The 15,088-nt window shown below is 40.6% G+C and overlaps 1 protein-coding gene across 4 annotated transcripts in view; it reads left to right on the plus strand.

Annotated features, from left to right (window-relative positions):
* Positions 1–4,581: 4,581 nt before the first annotated feature.
* HERC4 (HECT and RLD domain containing E3 ubiquitin protein ligase 4) overlaps positions 4,582–15,088 on the plus strand; it is a 37,586-nt gene continuing 27,079 nt past the window's right edge. For 2 of the 4 annotated variants that reach the window (XM_072869603.1, XM_072869606.1), the window contains exons 1-6: positions 4,582–4,725; positions 5,771–5,936; positions 7,186–7,477; positions 10,271–10,430; positions 11,839–11,915; positions 14,257–14,478. In XM_072869603.1, coding sequence (XP_072725704.1) covers positions 7,252–7,477; positions 10,271–10,430; positions 11,839–11,915; positions 14,257–14,478 — 685 coding nt within the window. In that variant the 5' untranslated portion in view covers positions 4,582–4,725; positions 5,771–5,936; positions 7,186–7,251. Of the gene's footprint in view, positions 4,726–5,770; positions 5,937–6,616; positions 6,847–7,185; positions 7,478–10,270; positions 10,431–11,838; positions 11,916–14,256; positions 14,479–15,088 lie in introns of those variants that run through there. The other 2 variants (XM_072869604.1, XM_072869605.1) reach the window with 2 other exon arrangements.

Consider the following 15,088-nt stretch of genomic DNA (forward strand, 5'->3'; position numbering starts at 1 on the left):
TTGTGACCAGCCTGTGTGTGAGCCTCAGTTCTGGTCCTCTCCTGTGCCTCTTTGTTCTCCTCAGTGCAGTCTGCTACCTTTCTGTCTGCTCTTTACGAAATAGTAAGAAGGCTAATTTTAGGGTGCTTCATCATCCTGCCATGCAAAGACACAGTGTCATGTCAGAATCAGCAGCATGTGGCACCACTTGGAGCTGCTATTTTGTAAGCTGAGGTTCAGGGTGTTCTCAAATTGGTCTCTGCAGGGCAGAAGTGGCTCAATTATTGATCTTGTGTTCCTGTAGGATTGCGTCTTAAAAATCAAAGATCAGTTTCAGCCTGACCAAAAGTCCAGTTTAATGACATGGGAACTGGTTTCTCAGCATCCAACACTTAAGCCAAAAACCCCAAAAGATTACATGGGAATTTCCTGATGTTCAGTTAGCACCTGGCCTGCTGATATATATATAGCAGAAGAATTCATGTAATAGCGCGAAACATCATTGCAATAGGAAGAGAACGTGCCACATGTGCGAAGGGGCTGCACTCTCAGCCCTCTGTGTGGGGTGCTTGAAAATGTTCAGTGTCTTCAGCCCCAACCTGAAGGTGCCTGGGCACTTATGCAGCTTCTGCCATACTGCCAGGATATGGGGTAGTCACTCCAAGTGCCGGCTGCAATTTGTGTGGGCTTGGGGATATTGGATCCACACAGGAGTTTGTGAGAACAAGAGCTTCATACCTAATACAAAGGTCAGCTTATTTCCTTTATTGTAGTCTTCTTGTCCAGGATTCATTGTTGTCCTTCGCTGCTTTTCCATTTTCTTTACATCTGTCATCCTATGAATTGCATTCTTTTGGCTATTTCAGCTATATTTTGTGTCCTGAGAGGATGAGGGATATGGGGTGTTGCAGGGTTTTCTTCTTGCTTTTCTTACTTGAAGGTATAGACTTCTCAGCTTATCCTTAAACAGATCCCTTAATTAGGTGCCTTGAGTTAGACACAGAACTTGCAATATTCTAGATTTAGTATTTATACAGTGATTTACGTTCACAAACAGGTCAAAAACTGTTCATTTTTTTTCACCATATCACCATCAGTTAATAATTACTTGGTCTTACTGGTAAGCACATTTGTGTTTGAGCTAGCCAGAATCATTACAGTGAGCAGGGTGGGCAGAGAACTAAAACATGCTCAGCTGTAAAGTAGCAGAGCATATAAAACACATACTCTGTGTATGTGTGAGTTATGTCTGTCTGTCTACATAGGCACTTTCATTAATCACTAACATCCAAATATTGATACTGTGAAGAACAGAAGGATAAAACGTAAAACTGAAATGGCTTAAAAGGGTCTGACCGTACCTTGTTTGTAGGGCTATTTGCATTCTAAAGCCTTTCCTTTGTCTTAATCAAGAATATTCTACACAAAGGCTTCATACAAAGGTTAGTAATTTCTCACAGCAAAATGCTGACAACTCTAATTTCATATTATCATCTGTTCTGGACACCCATTTCTATTTTCCATGGTCTGTGACACATCAAAGTATAAAACAAAAGGGTTTGAAATAAGGAATTAATGTTTATAAAGTATGTACTGACTGTTGCCAGGAGAAAATGGAGGCAGAGAGCAGAGTCCATCCCTGTTGTTAGCTATACAGAAAGTTTTGTGCCATAACACTGTAGCCTTCAAAAACATGTATATAAACTGAAAGATGTTTTCCAGTAATAAAGCATATAGTATGTTAGTTAACACTGCATATGATTTTTTACATTTTTGTATTATCTGAATGAGTGATTAAGTGGGGTACAATTTAAAAAAACACAATTGTGCTGACAGCAATCACCAGGCAGTAGCCAAGCATTGCTATTTTAATAATGGCAGGGCAACTGAAAATAGTTTCCTGCTTGTTGTGACCATCAATAAGGCGGCTGTGCAATTGTAACAAGAAACCCTCTGTGCTAAGGCATTTAGAAGGAATAAATCCCTTCCCTGAAGTTAACCAGATTTACATTTCTTGTTTTCACTGGATTTTGCATCACTGCAAAATACTGGGTTTTTTTGCAAGTACTAGAATGGACATTGGGAATTTTGAGGTGCAAGTATGCTTACCCACAGTTCTCTTGACCACTGCAACTACAGAACCACATTTGGGCAGATTTGATGCCAGTGGATGCAGAACTGGTTGTACTGAGTGGCCGGGAGTCCAAGCAGTGATGTGGCATCAGGGTAGGTACTCCCTTCCCCCCACCACCTGTGTATCTTTAGCCCTACGATGGAAGGGGCTTTCTCAAGGCATTAAGACAGGCAGGATATAGCTTCTCTGGCACAGAAAAGAAAATTTGCTAAGATAGGTAGTAAGTGGAATAAAAATATGGCTTATACTTTATTTGAAGACACATTTGAATTATTTAACTTACAGTAAGCTGATTTTAGAACTAAAATAATTATTTTAAATAAAACAGCTATGTCTATTAGACAAGGAAGCTGAGATTTGTGCAACATTGTACGTTGTTTCATGCTTTATATTTAATTTCTTATTTAATGTGTTAGGCCAGTTATACCAAAATACTTTTCTATATAAAAACTGTAGTGGGCACATAATGTTATCTTCAAGTACATGGACATATCCCCACATGCTGGTCAGAGGACACATTGCACAATGAATGACAGTATTTAAAATCTACTTCACAGTGTATTTATTCACAGTTACTACTCTGGTGGTCTCATAAATAAAAGGAAAAGGAAGTTTAGAAGATAATGAATGAAATGTTTTCCTCTATTTGCTACGTGTACCAGCTACTGCTAACCCTCCATTCTTACATGCAGATTGGAAAAAGGCAAATCGTTCACATCTCTCATTTAAATAACAAACCTGTGTATTTGCTATCCTGAAAAGTGCTGCATTGTTTAGCCTTTGTCAGCTATCTCATTTTCTCTGTGTATGAATTTAATATTTCTGGTTTGGATCTTTACTGATAAATTTACAACCACAAATCCTGAGAAGTCCGGTAGTACCTTACCTCTTTAGATATACAAAGGAGTGTTTAATGGCTGGACCAAGACATCCCATTTATTGGGGTTTTTTTAAATGCTTTCCATTACAGGGCAAAATGACACCAAACACAGAACCTTTCTTACCCACAGTTTGCAAAATCACTTGCTGTGAAGTATGCCTCGTCCTGGCCTTTTTTATGTCCTGACCTGCATAAAGGTGGATCACAGGAGAGGCTGCTAAATAACAAAACTGCACTTGGATTCCCAACAGAGTCCACTTAAATAAATTGCAATGGGTTTTCCTCCCAGTACTAAGCAAAATCCTAGGAAAAAAAAAGCTAAAAAACGTGTCCAGCGTTTAAACTTATCTTTAGTTGGTCAACTAGTGAAAAAAACGTTTCAACATGCCCACCTTGTGTATGGTCTGACACTGAGAAAAGCTTGTAACTGGAATGCAGAATTCAGAATTAATTTCTGCCGGAGAGATACAGCAAACACCCTCAACCCAGCCCTCTCCCTGAGCCAGAAGGGCCAGCGGCAGGGCTGGTGTTCACACTGCTGCCTCACCCTGCAGCAGCACCGGCTGGGTCACCCTCGGGGAAGAAGTCCGTTGTGTCAGAAGTTAATGACAGGTAACTGGAGTATGAAGAACAGTTTGTGCTTCTCCCGGGCAGATCCAGTTCCTTCCCGCTCACTGATCTCATTCTTTTCGTGCCCTCAGAGATCAAGCAGAGGCTTCTGCAGATCTCTGTAGATCACGGTAAGGAATAGCAACATGCAGCCAAGTCTCTTAACCACTCTGCAAGGAAGGATAAATACGCCATCACGAAGACCTCTTCTCAGTAAACAGAGGGAGTGATTTGCCCCAGAACATACTCTTTTTTTTTTTTAATTATTCTTGATTTAAAAATAGTGATGTAAAGCTGCTGTCATTGTTTGCGCTCACTTGTTCCCAAGCCAAGAATACGCACAGCTGCCGCCACCACCCCGGAGCGAGCACCTGAGCTAACAGCATCCTCCCGCACCCAGCTCCGCTCTTCTCCAGTGCCGCCCTCCAGGCGCACGGGGAGGACGAAGGCATCACTCCAGCATTCGTCACTTCACGGTCATTCTCCTAAATTTCTTTTTTGTTGTCAACTTCTCGCTCGGCCTCTTCACAGCCCAACAGCGGGCACCGAAGCCACGCGGCAACTCCGACCGTAACCTCCCTCCGAACCGCGCTCGGGGACCGCGTAGCGCCCCCGCCCCGGAGCCCCCCCGCTCCCCGGCGGTCGGCGGGACCCGCCCCGGCGCGGCTCCAACACGGCGCCCGACGGCACCGGCACCGCCTCCGCCCCACCAGCGCCGCCCCGGGGCACACACCGCTGCCGCCGCCAGCACCGCCGCGGGGCACACACCGCTGCCCCGGGCCTCTCGCCCCGCTGGGCGGGCGGTGGCCCCCGCTGCCGAGCCCCGCCGAGGTCCAGGCTAACGTCACGCCGCGCCGCCGCCGCGTCACCGCCCCTGACCACGGGGCTGGGGAGGGAGACAGGCGGTGAAGCGGGAGCGCTGCGGACCCGCCCGCTGAGTTCGCGCCTGCGCAGGAGCGGCGGCCGGGCCCTGTCAGCGCTCCGTGTTGGGGCCGCTCACGCCCTCGCGGTGGTCGGTGGGTGCCTGCGGCGGGCGGGCCGGCCTTGGGCGCGGTCTCGGTTTCGCGGCGCCGGGGGGAGCGGAGCGCCTCGCCTCGCCTCGCCTCGTCTCGTCTCGTCGCCGGTGAGTTCCGCCGGGCCGTGACGCGCCGCTGGATCTCTGCGGACCCGGGCGCTGCCACCCTTCGGCCCTGCGGGGCGGACGGGAAAGTGGACGGGGCCGCGCTCGGGCCGCGGGGCCCCACCGTGGGGCCGGTGGGACGGCGGCTGTGGGAGCGGGGCGGGACGAGCAGCAGTGCCTGCAGCGTGGGGGGGTAGGTGCGGGGCGGACGGTGGGCCGGGGCGGCTAGGACCGTTACGGGCGACGCCGCTTAGCAGCTGCGGGGCGCGCTGAGGGGAGCTCGGCGCCTGGCGCCGCCCCCTCGGGACGGGCGGAGGCCCCACTCCGGCCGCCGACCTGCGCTCCTCCACCGGGGCCGCCCTGGCCCCGCCCGCGGCGCGGCCGCTCTCTCCGGACCCCTGCGCGGCGGCGGCGCCCGGGGGAGCTGCGCTGCAGGGAGGGGAGCCGTTAAGCCCGTGCCGCAGGCTGACTGCATTTGGCAGTGTGTCGGCGAACGCGGGCGGTGTCGCGCTCCACGGGGCAGCCGGGGCGGGCAGGAGCCTGTGGTAGAGCCCTCGGGATCGCCGGGCGCGCAGCGCGCGGCTGGGGCGCTTTAAGAGCGCGTCAGTGCCCGTGCACGGTGAGATTGCACAGCCCGTTCCAGCCTGCGGGAAACATCCAGACTCTTCCTGTAGCACCGTTACTCGCTTTCTGCTAGTAGAAAATGAGTTGGGTGGTTTCCCTCGCGTTCTGTATTTGGTGTCGGCGTTGGACTGCTTTTGATGTCACGCATGGTAGTATCGAGCAGCTGACGACGTGAGCTGGCTTTCATGAGTACATACAGGGATAAAATACTACCGTGATTTGAGATCAAAGTACAAAACGTCTTTGGCTACTGACTCTTAAAAGAAAAAAACATAACAAAACCCCCACATTCTATGGAAATACATATCTGTTTTAATAGAAAGGAAAATATTATTTTTGCCGCCCTGGAGATGGAGATAAATCTTGATTACAGAAGTCTTGAAGCACTATAATCATACATCTTTCCTAACTTCTTGTGTTGCAGGTTGAAGCTTGCATTGCAGTCACTGCTACAGATGTGTGAAATTTGCTGTTGCATAGCTATGTCTTAACCGAAGACATCTTCATTTTGATGTCCCCTTCTGAATGTGGTAGGATATAGCTAGTGATAGCTAGGGAAATATTTGATCATGCATCATCTCCTGAGATAGGTAAACAGAATGCAATATATTTTAAGCTGTTTGGCTGTTGTTTTTTGGTTTTGTTGTTGTTATGAGATCACAAAAATAAGCATCTTGTTTATTGCATTTTGACTTTTGCAGAGAAAAATAGTTATGCTGTTGTGTTGGCAAGAATTCTGCTCTTCTTTGGTTTATGTAATGCTTAGGTGCTAACTGATGGCATGCTTCTCTGAGCCGTTTTATATTTAGGCGGTTTATACATGTTATGACCCTGCAGAATGTGACACTGAATGCATTTGTAGTGCATTGTATTCCACATTCCGTTATTCATGCTGTCTTCCAAATAATGGTCACAGATGAAAATTTATAGCAATTTTACACTGTATTGCATTGATTTTCAAATTGCTCTGAAAATATGGGGAAACTTACTGTCATGGAAGTGTAGTGTAAGTAATAGTGAAAACATTGTCATAAATTCTTCATCATGTGCAATACTGAAAATGAAAGAGAAGTGTAGCTTTGTATCCTTTCCAAACAGGTACAGAGTCTGTCAGCATGTATACCGGTAATTGCAATTTAGGCATTAGGGATGGGGGTTTGCATGGGGGAGTTTGTATATGTGGCCTCCTGTTACTGCAGAGTAACTGTGAAGCTGTAGCCTTTGTTGATTGCAGTGCAAGATTGGGGACTTGAATTTCAGCTATTTATTTTCTTTTAAATTGCAAGTTCAGTTGACTCATAGTTGTTTAAATGTAATGATTGACACATCATATTATTCTTTGTGTTGCGTAACTAATCAGAGCTGACCAATTTTTTCCAAGCTATGAGTCAAGTGTTGTTTTTGGGGATGATCTTGAGGCCTTACACAGTGCATTCAGGAGTCATGCAGCTCCCTGTGTAAAGACACTAGCCTGTACTGTCTCCTTAAAAGATGTTTGAGGTAATTTCCACTGTCTAGAATTGATTGTGACTGCCATTTGTATAGTTCTGGATTAGGGAGGTTTTACAAAGAATGATATTTTAAATTTTTGAAACAAAGTTTTATAAAACCGAGGACCTGTGCATCTTAAAAGTTGTATCTGAAATGGAAAGGAAAGCATTTTACTGCAGAGTTAATGCATATACTATCCAAGAAAGTAAATCACACTCTTAAAATTGTTCAGTGTTTCAATATATTGGTATATAGAAAGTGAACTTGTGGATTACATGCTATATAGAAGATAACATAAATGTTAGGGACAATACTGAAAAACCGTACATTTTACTTTTTTTTGAACAGCTACGCAGAAGGGATATTCCAGAAAAGTGAAGTTGGAAGATCTCTGTGATAAAGAGAAGCATAAACATGTTGTGCTGGGGAAATGCATCTTTTGGACAGCTTGGATTGGGTGGAATTGATGAAGAGATTGTTTTAGAACCCAGAAAAAGTGACTTTTTCTTAAATAAAAGGGTCAGAGATGTAGGATGTGGACTGAGACATACTGTTTTTGTCCTGGATGATGGGACTGTTTATACATGTGGATGCAATGATCTGGGACAACTAGGGCATGAAAAAGCCAGGAAAAGACCAGGTAAGTTTAGAAGTAATGAATTGCAGAGAGTATGTGTGGTTGTGCATGTATTTCTTTTTTCATTATGCTACGTCAAACCTGAGACTGCTAGTGTCTGTGCATGTGCTGAATTGTATGCACAGTAGTTCTTCCAAGAATGAGCATATTTTTAACTTGAAAAGCATTCCTTTGCTTGGATTGCATCTTGTGACAGTTGGAAGCAACCAACTGTGAAACATGGCCATCCCTCCATATTTTTGCCTGCCGTGCAGCTGGACAGTGCCCCTATTTTTTATTTCCAGCATGGAATCAGTTTACCTAAGGGCGTGGGAGACTCAGTGGCTGGTTTTAATCTCAACGGGAGGTGACCTGCTTCAATAACATGGATTAGTATTGTACTATATGTATAGGTTTGGCTACTGGAATATGGTAGAAACAAATATTTGGCATACCGTAGTTGAGAAACATGCTGTGTGTTTTTAGTCATCTAATATGTGATGTAGAGCAGGTCTGATTAAAGCAATGTTCTTGATTTTATTTTCTTAAGAACTAAAAATAAAACTTTTGATAAAAGACTTTTCAGCATATGCAGTGCTACAGGAGAATCCTAAAGGATGCAATGTAAAACTTCTTTGGGCTTTTTTCTTCCTATCTATGTTATATACATGTTTCTGCTTCCTGCTAGTGCAGTTCTGTAGAAGTGGGTAAACATCTTGCAGGGACTGCAGAGGAGCGTGCACATGGGCTCCCTTCAGAGCTGTGTGTGTGAGTCATATCTGCGTGCTGCTGAGAGATATGGAACAGTGCTTCTGACAGTACTTATAGCATAACGTAAGCAAACTGAAAAGGCTTAGTAAGAGTTTATTCTAATCACTGCTGTAGCAATTTTACAAGTTACAATAATTGATGCAAATATTTCAAATGGAAATAAGGCATTATGCAGTGTTTTAGTAGTTCTCCTTTATTCAGAGTTTCAAATTTGATGCCAAGTAAAGATGTTTTGTGTAGTTGATATGTAACTTTTAAAACTAATTTGGACTTCTGTTGGGAAACAGTAAATGGATATTAAAACTGACAAACTTTGATCCTGTGCAAACATCTGCTTCATGAACATGAATAGAAACTCAGCTTGTCAAACTTACTCTGAATACTTGTTACCCACATTGAAAATTATGCTGAATTGTCTTTTAAATCTGAAAGTTGCAATAAAAATATCTGACACTTAATTTTTTTGTTTTTTAAAACAGCCTTGTATGAGCTTTCATATGTAATGGACAAAAACCTACTATAAATCTTTTTTTTTTTTTTAACATGCTCAGACAAAGCAGTCATGAGGATTGTGATGTCCTCCTCCCTAATTTTTCTTTCATCTAGAGGTTACTGACAATACAGTTGAATCTTCTAATGTGAAATCGGTGCATTGGGATAACTTTACTTGCGCAATCTAAAGAGACTCAGTATTTTTACAGATGGGTAGATGCTCTCTTTCGAATGTATTTCTGCTAACTGAAGATAATTTTGTCGCTGACTGCATGTCTTTGCCACCTCAGTGTCACCAGTGGCGCTACTTAGCTGTGCCTTCCCTCTTTCCTCCCCACAGAGCTCTGCTTGCCATAGGGATTGTGTGAATGTTCCTTAATCCATATTAGGCAGTCAGCCCGGCTAGTTTAGCAGCTGATGAAGATAGTCTGATCTACATGCTGTTGCCTGAACTGGAGAGTGCTTACATGACCTCTTCCATGGGCAGAGCTGTGGAGGCTGTAATGGGCTGAATTGGGGTGGTAACCTCTTTAATCAGACCAGCTGTTTAAAAAAATGAACTTACATGTGCTGCCTGTGTTACTTTATTTTGGAAACTGAGCGCCTGTCATGTTGCAGATGCTGTTAGCTACTGTTTTGAAATTGACTTAGACTATGCTAGGCTGTGTTCACAGTGCATGTTACATTGATGATATGCAGGCTTTTTCAGTAGTGTGCTGTTCTTAGGCAGGAATAGAATTTATGTGTTTGAAAACTGGCATAAAATGTCCAAACAGGCTCTTATTTAAGGGGACTGTTGAAAATTCCAGCCTTAATGACAGACCCTGATGATATTTCTCCACTTTGCTGTTGGTGAAATGAACAGGTTAGACTTCTGATCACAAGTCATAAGCACAAAAACAAACTTCGAGTTTTTCCAAATGTATTTAAAGGTATTGATGCAGCCTACTGGAAGAAAAATCACAGATATTTTAGTGTTTGCTTTTCAGAGGCGTGCACTGTATATCTAGAAAAATTACTCTTTAGGATCTGTTTCTACAGTATTTTGCATTATAAAAAGGACATTGTGTAGCTCATTGCAAAATCAGTAGCTTTAGTCTTTAATTTGCCCTGCCTTGTTTTGCAGGCTTTTTTGTTAATAATGAATAGGTGAATTTAATTTGCTGTGGTGGAATGTTTTCCTCTTACATAATGTCTACACGTGTAGTCATTTGACAGTAATCTATTTGACCTTAATGTTAATTGAGTTTCTGCACTTATTTTCAGATGGCAAGATTAGAAGGAGCCATTATGATCAAGCTGCAGTTTTTGTGCACTTCTGTATATTGCTCCAGATACAGTTGTTGTTTGGTTACTTTGGGGTGTCAAATTTAACTTACTTCTCCTAGAATAGCATGCTTATAATTTTAAATAAAGGATGTTTTGGCAGACTTCTGCGCTTACTTCTGTGTCATTTCAGTTGATATCTTAGTACTGAGTATAACTGTCTTGAACAACACTAGCTTGTTAGTAGCTTTTTTTTTAACAACTAACTTCTTTTTTTTTTTTTTTAAGAGCATGTTGGTGCACTGGATGCCCAAAATATTGTAGCTGTATCATGTGGAGAAGCCCATACTCTTGCACTAAATGACAAGGGTCAGGTATATGCTTGGGGTCTGGCTACTGACGGACAGCTTGGCTTGCCGGGAACAGAGGAATGCATCAGAGTGCCCAGGTTAAAAATAATTAGTATATAATAATTTTTTTTAAAAGTGTTTAAATCACATTGGTTAAGATATTCTTGCTGTTGTAATTAAAAACACACATTAGAAAGTGTATTTTAGTGATGGCACTTGCATGGTGTAGACAGTTCCCTTTCTCAAAAAGTCAGCTTATGTGAGAAGTGTCATGGATTTGCTTGGTTTTGTTTGGTTTTTTTTTCCTTTTTTTTTAATAGTCATCTACTAAGAATGAGAGTTATGTTGGAAAAGTAGGATGGGTATTTTAAGAATGTAAATGGGGATTGATAACTGCCATTTAAGAGAAGTTAAAGAGAAGTAGAATGTTAAACTTTCAAAACCAGTTGTGGGAGTACATTTGAAGAAGGTATGTTTGCTATCTGATCTTCGTACTTCAGTTTTCACCCCAAGGATTTTTAGCTGTGATGAAATAATAACGCCTTCTAGTTATAAAAATTAATGCTAGCCAGATTCACTTCCTTGTTTTCAGAATGCTGTAAGCATTCCAGCTAGCTGAAGTCCACATTTTTACTGTGATGAATAGGTTCACTGAAATCAGTGGAACTGTCTGTAGCAGTAAGTTTATATGTTTGCAAGCTGGAGGTTTTCTTTTCTAATTTTCTTTTTTTACATAGGAAAAAGACACAGAAAAGTAACAATTCCTTGGAACATTAGTAATTTATAACTTTATCATGGCTATCTGTGACATGTAGAAATATGAAAGGTATAAATAACTAATATAAAGGTTATTTATTTCTGTATCAAATTTAAAAGCCCACAGACCTTTTAGAAACTCCTGTTTTTCTCATCAAAAGTTGAAAGCATACTAGATTTAATGCACATTTGTAGGTATTTGCAACTTCTTTATAATATTGTGCAATACTTAGTAGCTCTGTAAACTGAAGTTTTGATTGAAGTTAATGTTGGTAGAGATGAAAAATTGAGTGTTCAAATTTTAACAGAAAGTAATTCAGTCTTTATATCTAATATTGATATGAAGAAGATGGTAAAACCTTTTTTCTTTTGGAAATTAGAAAGTAAGAATAATTTTCTTCTTGCATCCAGTATTAATTTCCTCCATTCAGCTGTGCGACATCTCCTTCCTAGCACATGAACCTCCCCAATTCTTCATTATGGTCTTTTACTGACTTTATTAATTTGAAAATAAGACAACCTGTCCTTGAAGGTGTTAGCAAAGAAGCAGGTTTGACTTAAGACTTTAGTAAATAACTTCTAATTAAAGTTAGGATATTTAAATTAGTTTCACATATACTTCAGTGAAAAGTTTCACATATACTTCAGTGAAATATACAATACTTTTTGTATATTACCCTTTGGCATGACTTTATATTTCGTACCATGACCTAATAGCTTAATTCTTTCTCTGTTTTCTTACCCCAATAGAAATATTAAAAGCTTATCAGAGATCCAAATTGTTCAAGTTGCTTGTGGTTATTATCACTCATTAGCACTCTCAAAAGGTAAGCCAAATTCTTCTGAAGTTTTGTGTAATTTCTTACCAGGTAATTCTAAAGGTTTCAACATTTATTTTGTCTTTTTTTAAAAAGAAAATTTTTTTTAAACATACTACCACTTAATGCAGGTGGGATTTCAGGTTGGTAGAAGTGTAATTTAATGATGGAAGCTTGAATTTAAAAAATAAATGTACAAACAAATGTTGTGTTGTTCTGCTTTTTCAATGCTTTTTTGCTTTTTATCATCTTGCTTTCATGTAATTTCCTTTTAAAATTCATTATTGTTTCTGTGCTTTTTTTGGTCCCATTTCTTTTTCATCCTGCTAGCATGCTGCTTTGTCACTAGCCTATTTTAACCTGTAACTTCAAGTTACTGAGGCTTGCAGGCAACGACTTCCTTGTCTGCTTTTCTATTGCAAAGCCTCTGTTTTGTTGGTGCTTCTCTAGTTAAAATGTAATGTCACATTATAACCCACCTTTTGAAAAGTTTAAACATCTGTCTTCAAAATTTTGCTGGGGCTAGTTAGTATAGCTATCCAGAAATTAATATGAATTTAAATTTGAGGCTTGTTTGTTTCATCATGGCAAAGGAGAGTTGGGGCCAAAACGTCTATTTGGAAGAAGTGGCTGCTGGACAGGGTTAATGGAAACTTAGAAACTCAAAACAAAAATTCCAGAAAGATTGTAAAGTTTGACAGTGTTTCTTAACACTGTATGGTTAAAATATAAGCTAAATAAGCTGTGGGGAGGGAGGTGTTAATTGTATGCTGAATGATTTTTTTTTTTTTCTTTAAATGTAATAGTTTATACTGACTATATGTGCCTTGATTTTGTATGTGATGTTTCATGGGCCCATATTGAGTGTTTTCTGTGCCATTATGTATTCCCAGGCGTTATAACCTAGTGAGATTCCTTTGTTTTCAGGACAGGCAGACAGAGATTTACAAATAACTCTTTGCCTGGGTTAAGATCAGCAGTAGAATGTGGGGAGTGTCAGAACTGTGCTGTTAAGCATTCTATTGGTCAAAGGTGCAAGAATATAATAGGAGTTTGTAATTTAAAATTCACTCAGTGTTTTAAATAGTTATAAGCTTCAAGTACAGCATCGCTATCCTATTGCCAGTTCATGGATTTGCAGTTCTATGTTTCTGTTCTTCATGTGCATTGTAAGGTGTTGGTTGTTTTTTTTTTTTTTTTTTTCCTGGTTGTAAGAGAACCTGCAGAAATACTTGCAATGTAGCAAGGTTATGGCCTTAAAAATAGACCCACACAGGGAGGAAAATGGGATGAACTTACTTGAATCGGGCATTTTGAGAGGAGACTTCATAGTATTTTTAGATCTATATATGGGATATTGATGAGGTGGATTAGTTAATGTGATTGTAAATGATTGGCATAGGATTTCTTTGGTGTTAGGAAGATTGTTTTGTATAAAAGTGGTGGTTTGGGGTGGTGTGTTTTTTGTCTGGTTGGTTTTGGTTTGGTTTTTTGGTTGTTGTTCAAATAAAATCTGAGAGACCTGTACCCCAGGGGATGGGTTTCATTGTTTTCCATCTTGATAAAACTGTTACTGGAAAGGTGGAGGTAGGAGACACATAGGAAGCATTACTGTTTGAAGGTAACATTACTGTTTGAAATGTATCGCATCAGTAAAAGCAAAATATCTTTGTGATTAGGTGTTGATCTTTAGGATAGTAAATACCTTGGCAAAATGTTGGTTGTTCAGTGGAACATTTTCTTTTGGAGGCAATCTTAACATAAATAGCTCTCTGATTTGTGAAAAATGTTTTTTTTTCTTTATAAGGCATCAAATTACATTATAAACTTTGTGCTTCATTGATCATATCATTGATACAATATTTTAGAATTTAAAATATATGCCACTTAAATTGTATGTGAAAATTAAGTATGTTACTGTATAAAAGCTTAAATGAGGCTTGTGATTGGAAATTGGAAAGTTTTGCATGTCCAGTATGCAACCTCAGCAAGATCTCTGCATAAAAATATATGCAGTAGTGGAACTCCCAATAGAACAGCATCTTGCTTAGTAATAACCAAACTCAACTTATCTAACGCTTTGAAACAGGAATGTTAAGGGCAGTTTTGAGAGTTTTGAACGGGACTTAAATACTTTCAGTCTGATTAAATATTTGAGTTGAATGTCTGCAAATTACATGAGAATGCTTAGCTTCAAAAATCAGTAATTTGTATGCATTTTCAAACTAAAAAATATTTGAAGAGTAACTGTCTAACTTTTAGGTTTTCTTACAGTAAATAAACTTTATATAATTAAACTATATTGATTGTATTTCTTGGTGTTTGTTTTTTCCCCCCCCCCTTTAAACAGGAAGTGAAGTGTTTTCCTGGGGACAAAATAAATATGGACAGCTGGGCTTAGGTTATGAGTATAAAAAACAACACTCACCGCATGTGATTAAATCTCTGCTGGGAATCCCTTTTGCACAGATTGCAGCAGGAGGAGCTCATAGTTTTGTCCTAACTCTTTCTGGAGCCATTTTTGGATGGGGACGCAACAAATTTGGGCAGCTGGGTCTTAATGATGATAATGGTAAGTAAACATTACTTCTGTAAAATTTCATGGTGAAGGTCTTGGTTTGTGAATCTAAAGACAGCGGTATTCCTAGAAAAGGAGCAGACAGAACAAACCTTTGTTGAATATTGTCAGAGTGTGCTGATGTCATGTGAGATTGCATAAGGAAGACATCAAAAAAGGGAGTTTTTTTCCTCAGCTGTTTTGCAGTGAAAATTCTGACAGTGTTATGTTGAAATTCTAGCCTGCTTGACTTGTTTTCTTTTGCTGTTTTAGATTTTTCTGTGACTTAAACTTTCTAAATGGGATTGAATTAAGATACTGTGCAGTAGTTACAGTTTAAACTGAATTTTAGGTAGATGAAATTGCTTGACAAAACCAGTAGTCTATCAAAACTATTTGGTTGTCCTTAGTAGACACATTTAAGGCATCTTCATTGTTTTACTGCCATGTGCGTATCTGCCTTTCTCAGGCCACTTTTGATGATCATTCACAAGTTTCAGCTAACCATTTCCAAAATTTCCTCTACTAGGGTGTTGATACTCATTAACAATTTTAAGCAAGTAGCAAGGTTAGACAAAAAATTGTTTCTTTGTTAGTTGTATTATGTTACATGCACACTATCCAC

The sequence above is a fragment of the Ciconia boyciana genome, chromosome 8, assembly GCF_034638445.1.
Source record: "Ciconia boyciana chromosome 8, ASM3463844v1, whole genome shotgun sequence".
Taxonomy (NCBI): Eukaryota; Metazoa; Chordata; class Aves; order Ciconiiformes; family Ciconiidae; genus Ciconia; species Ciconia boyciana.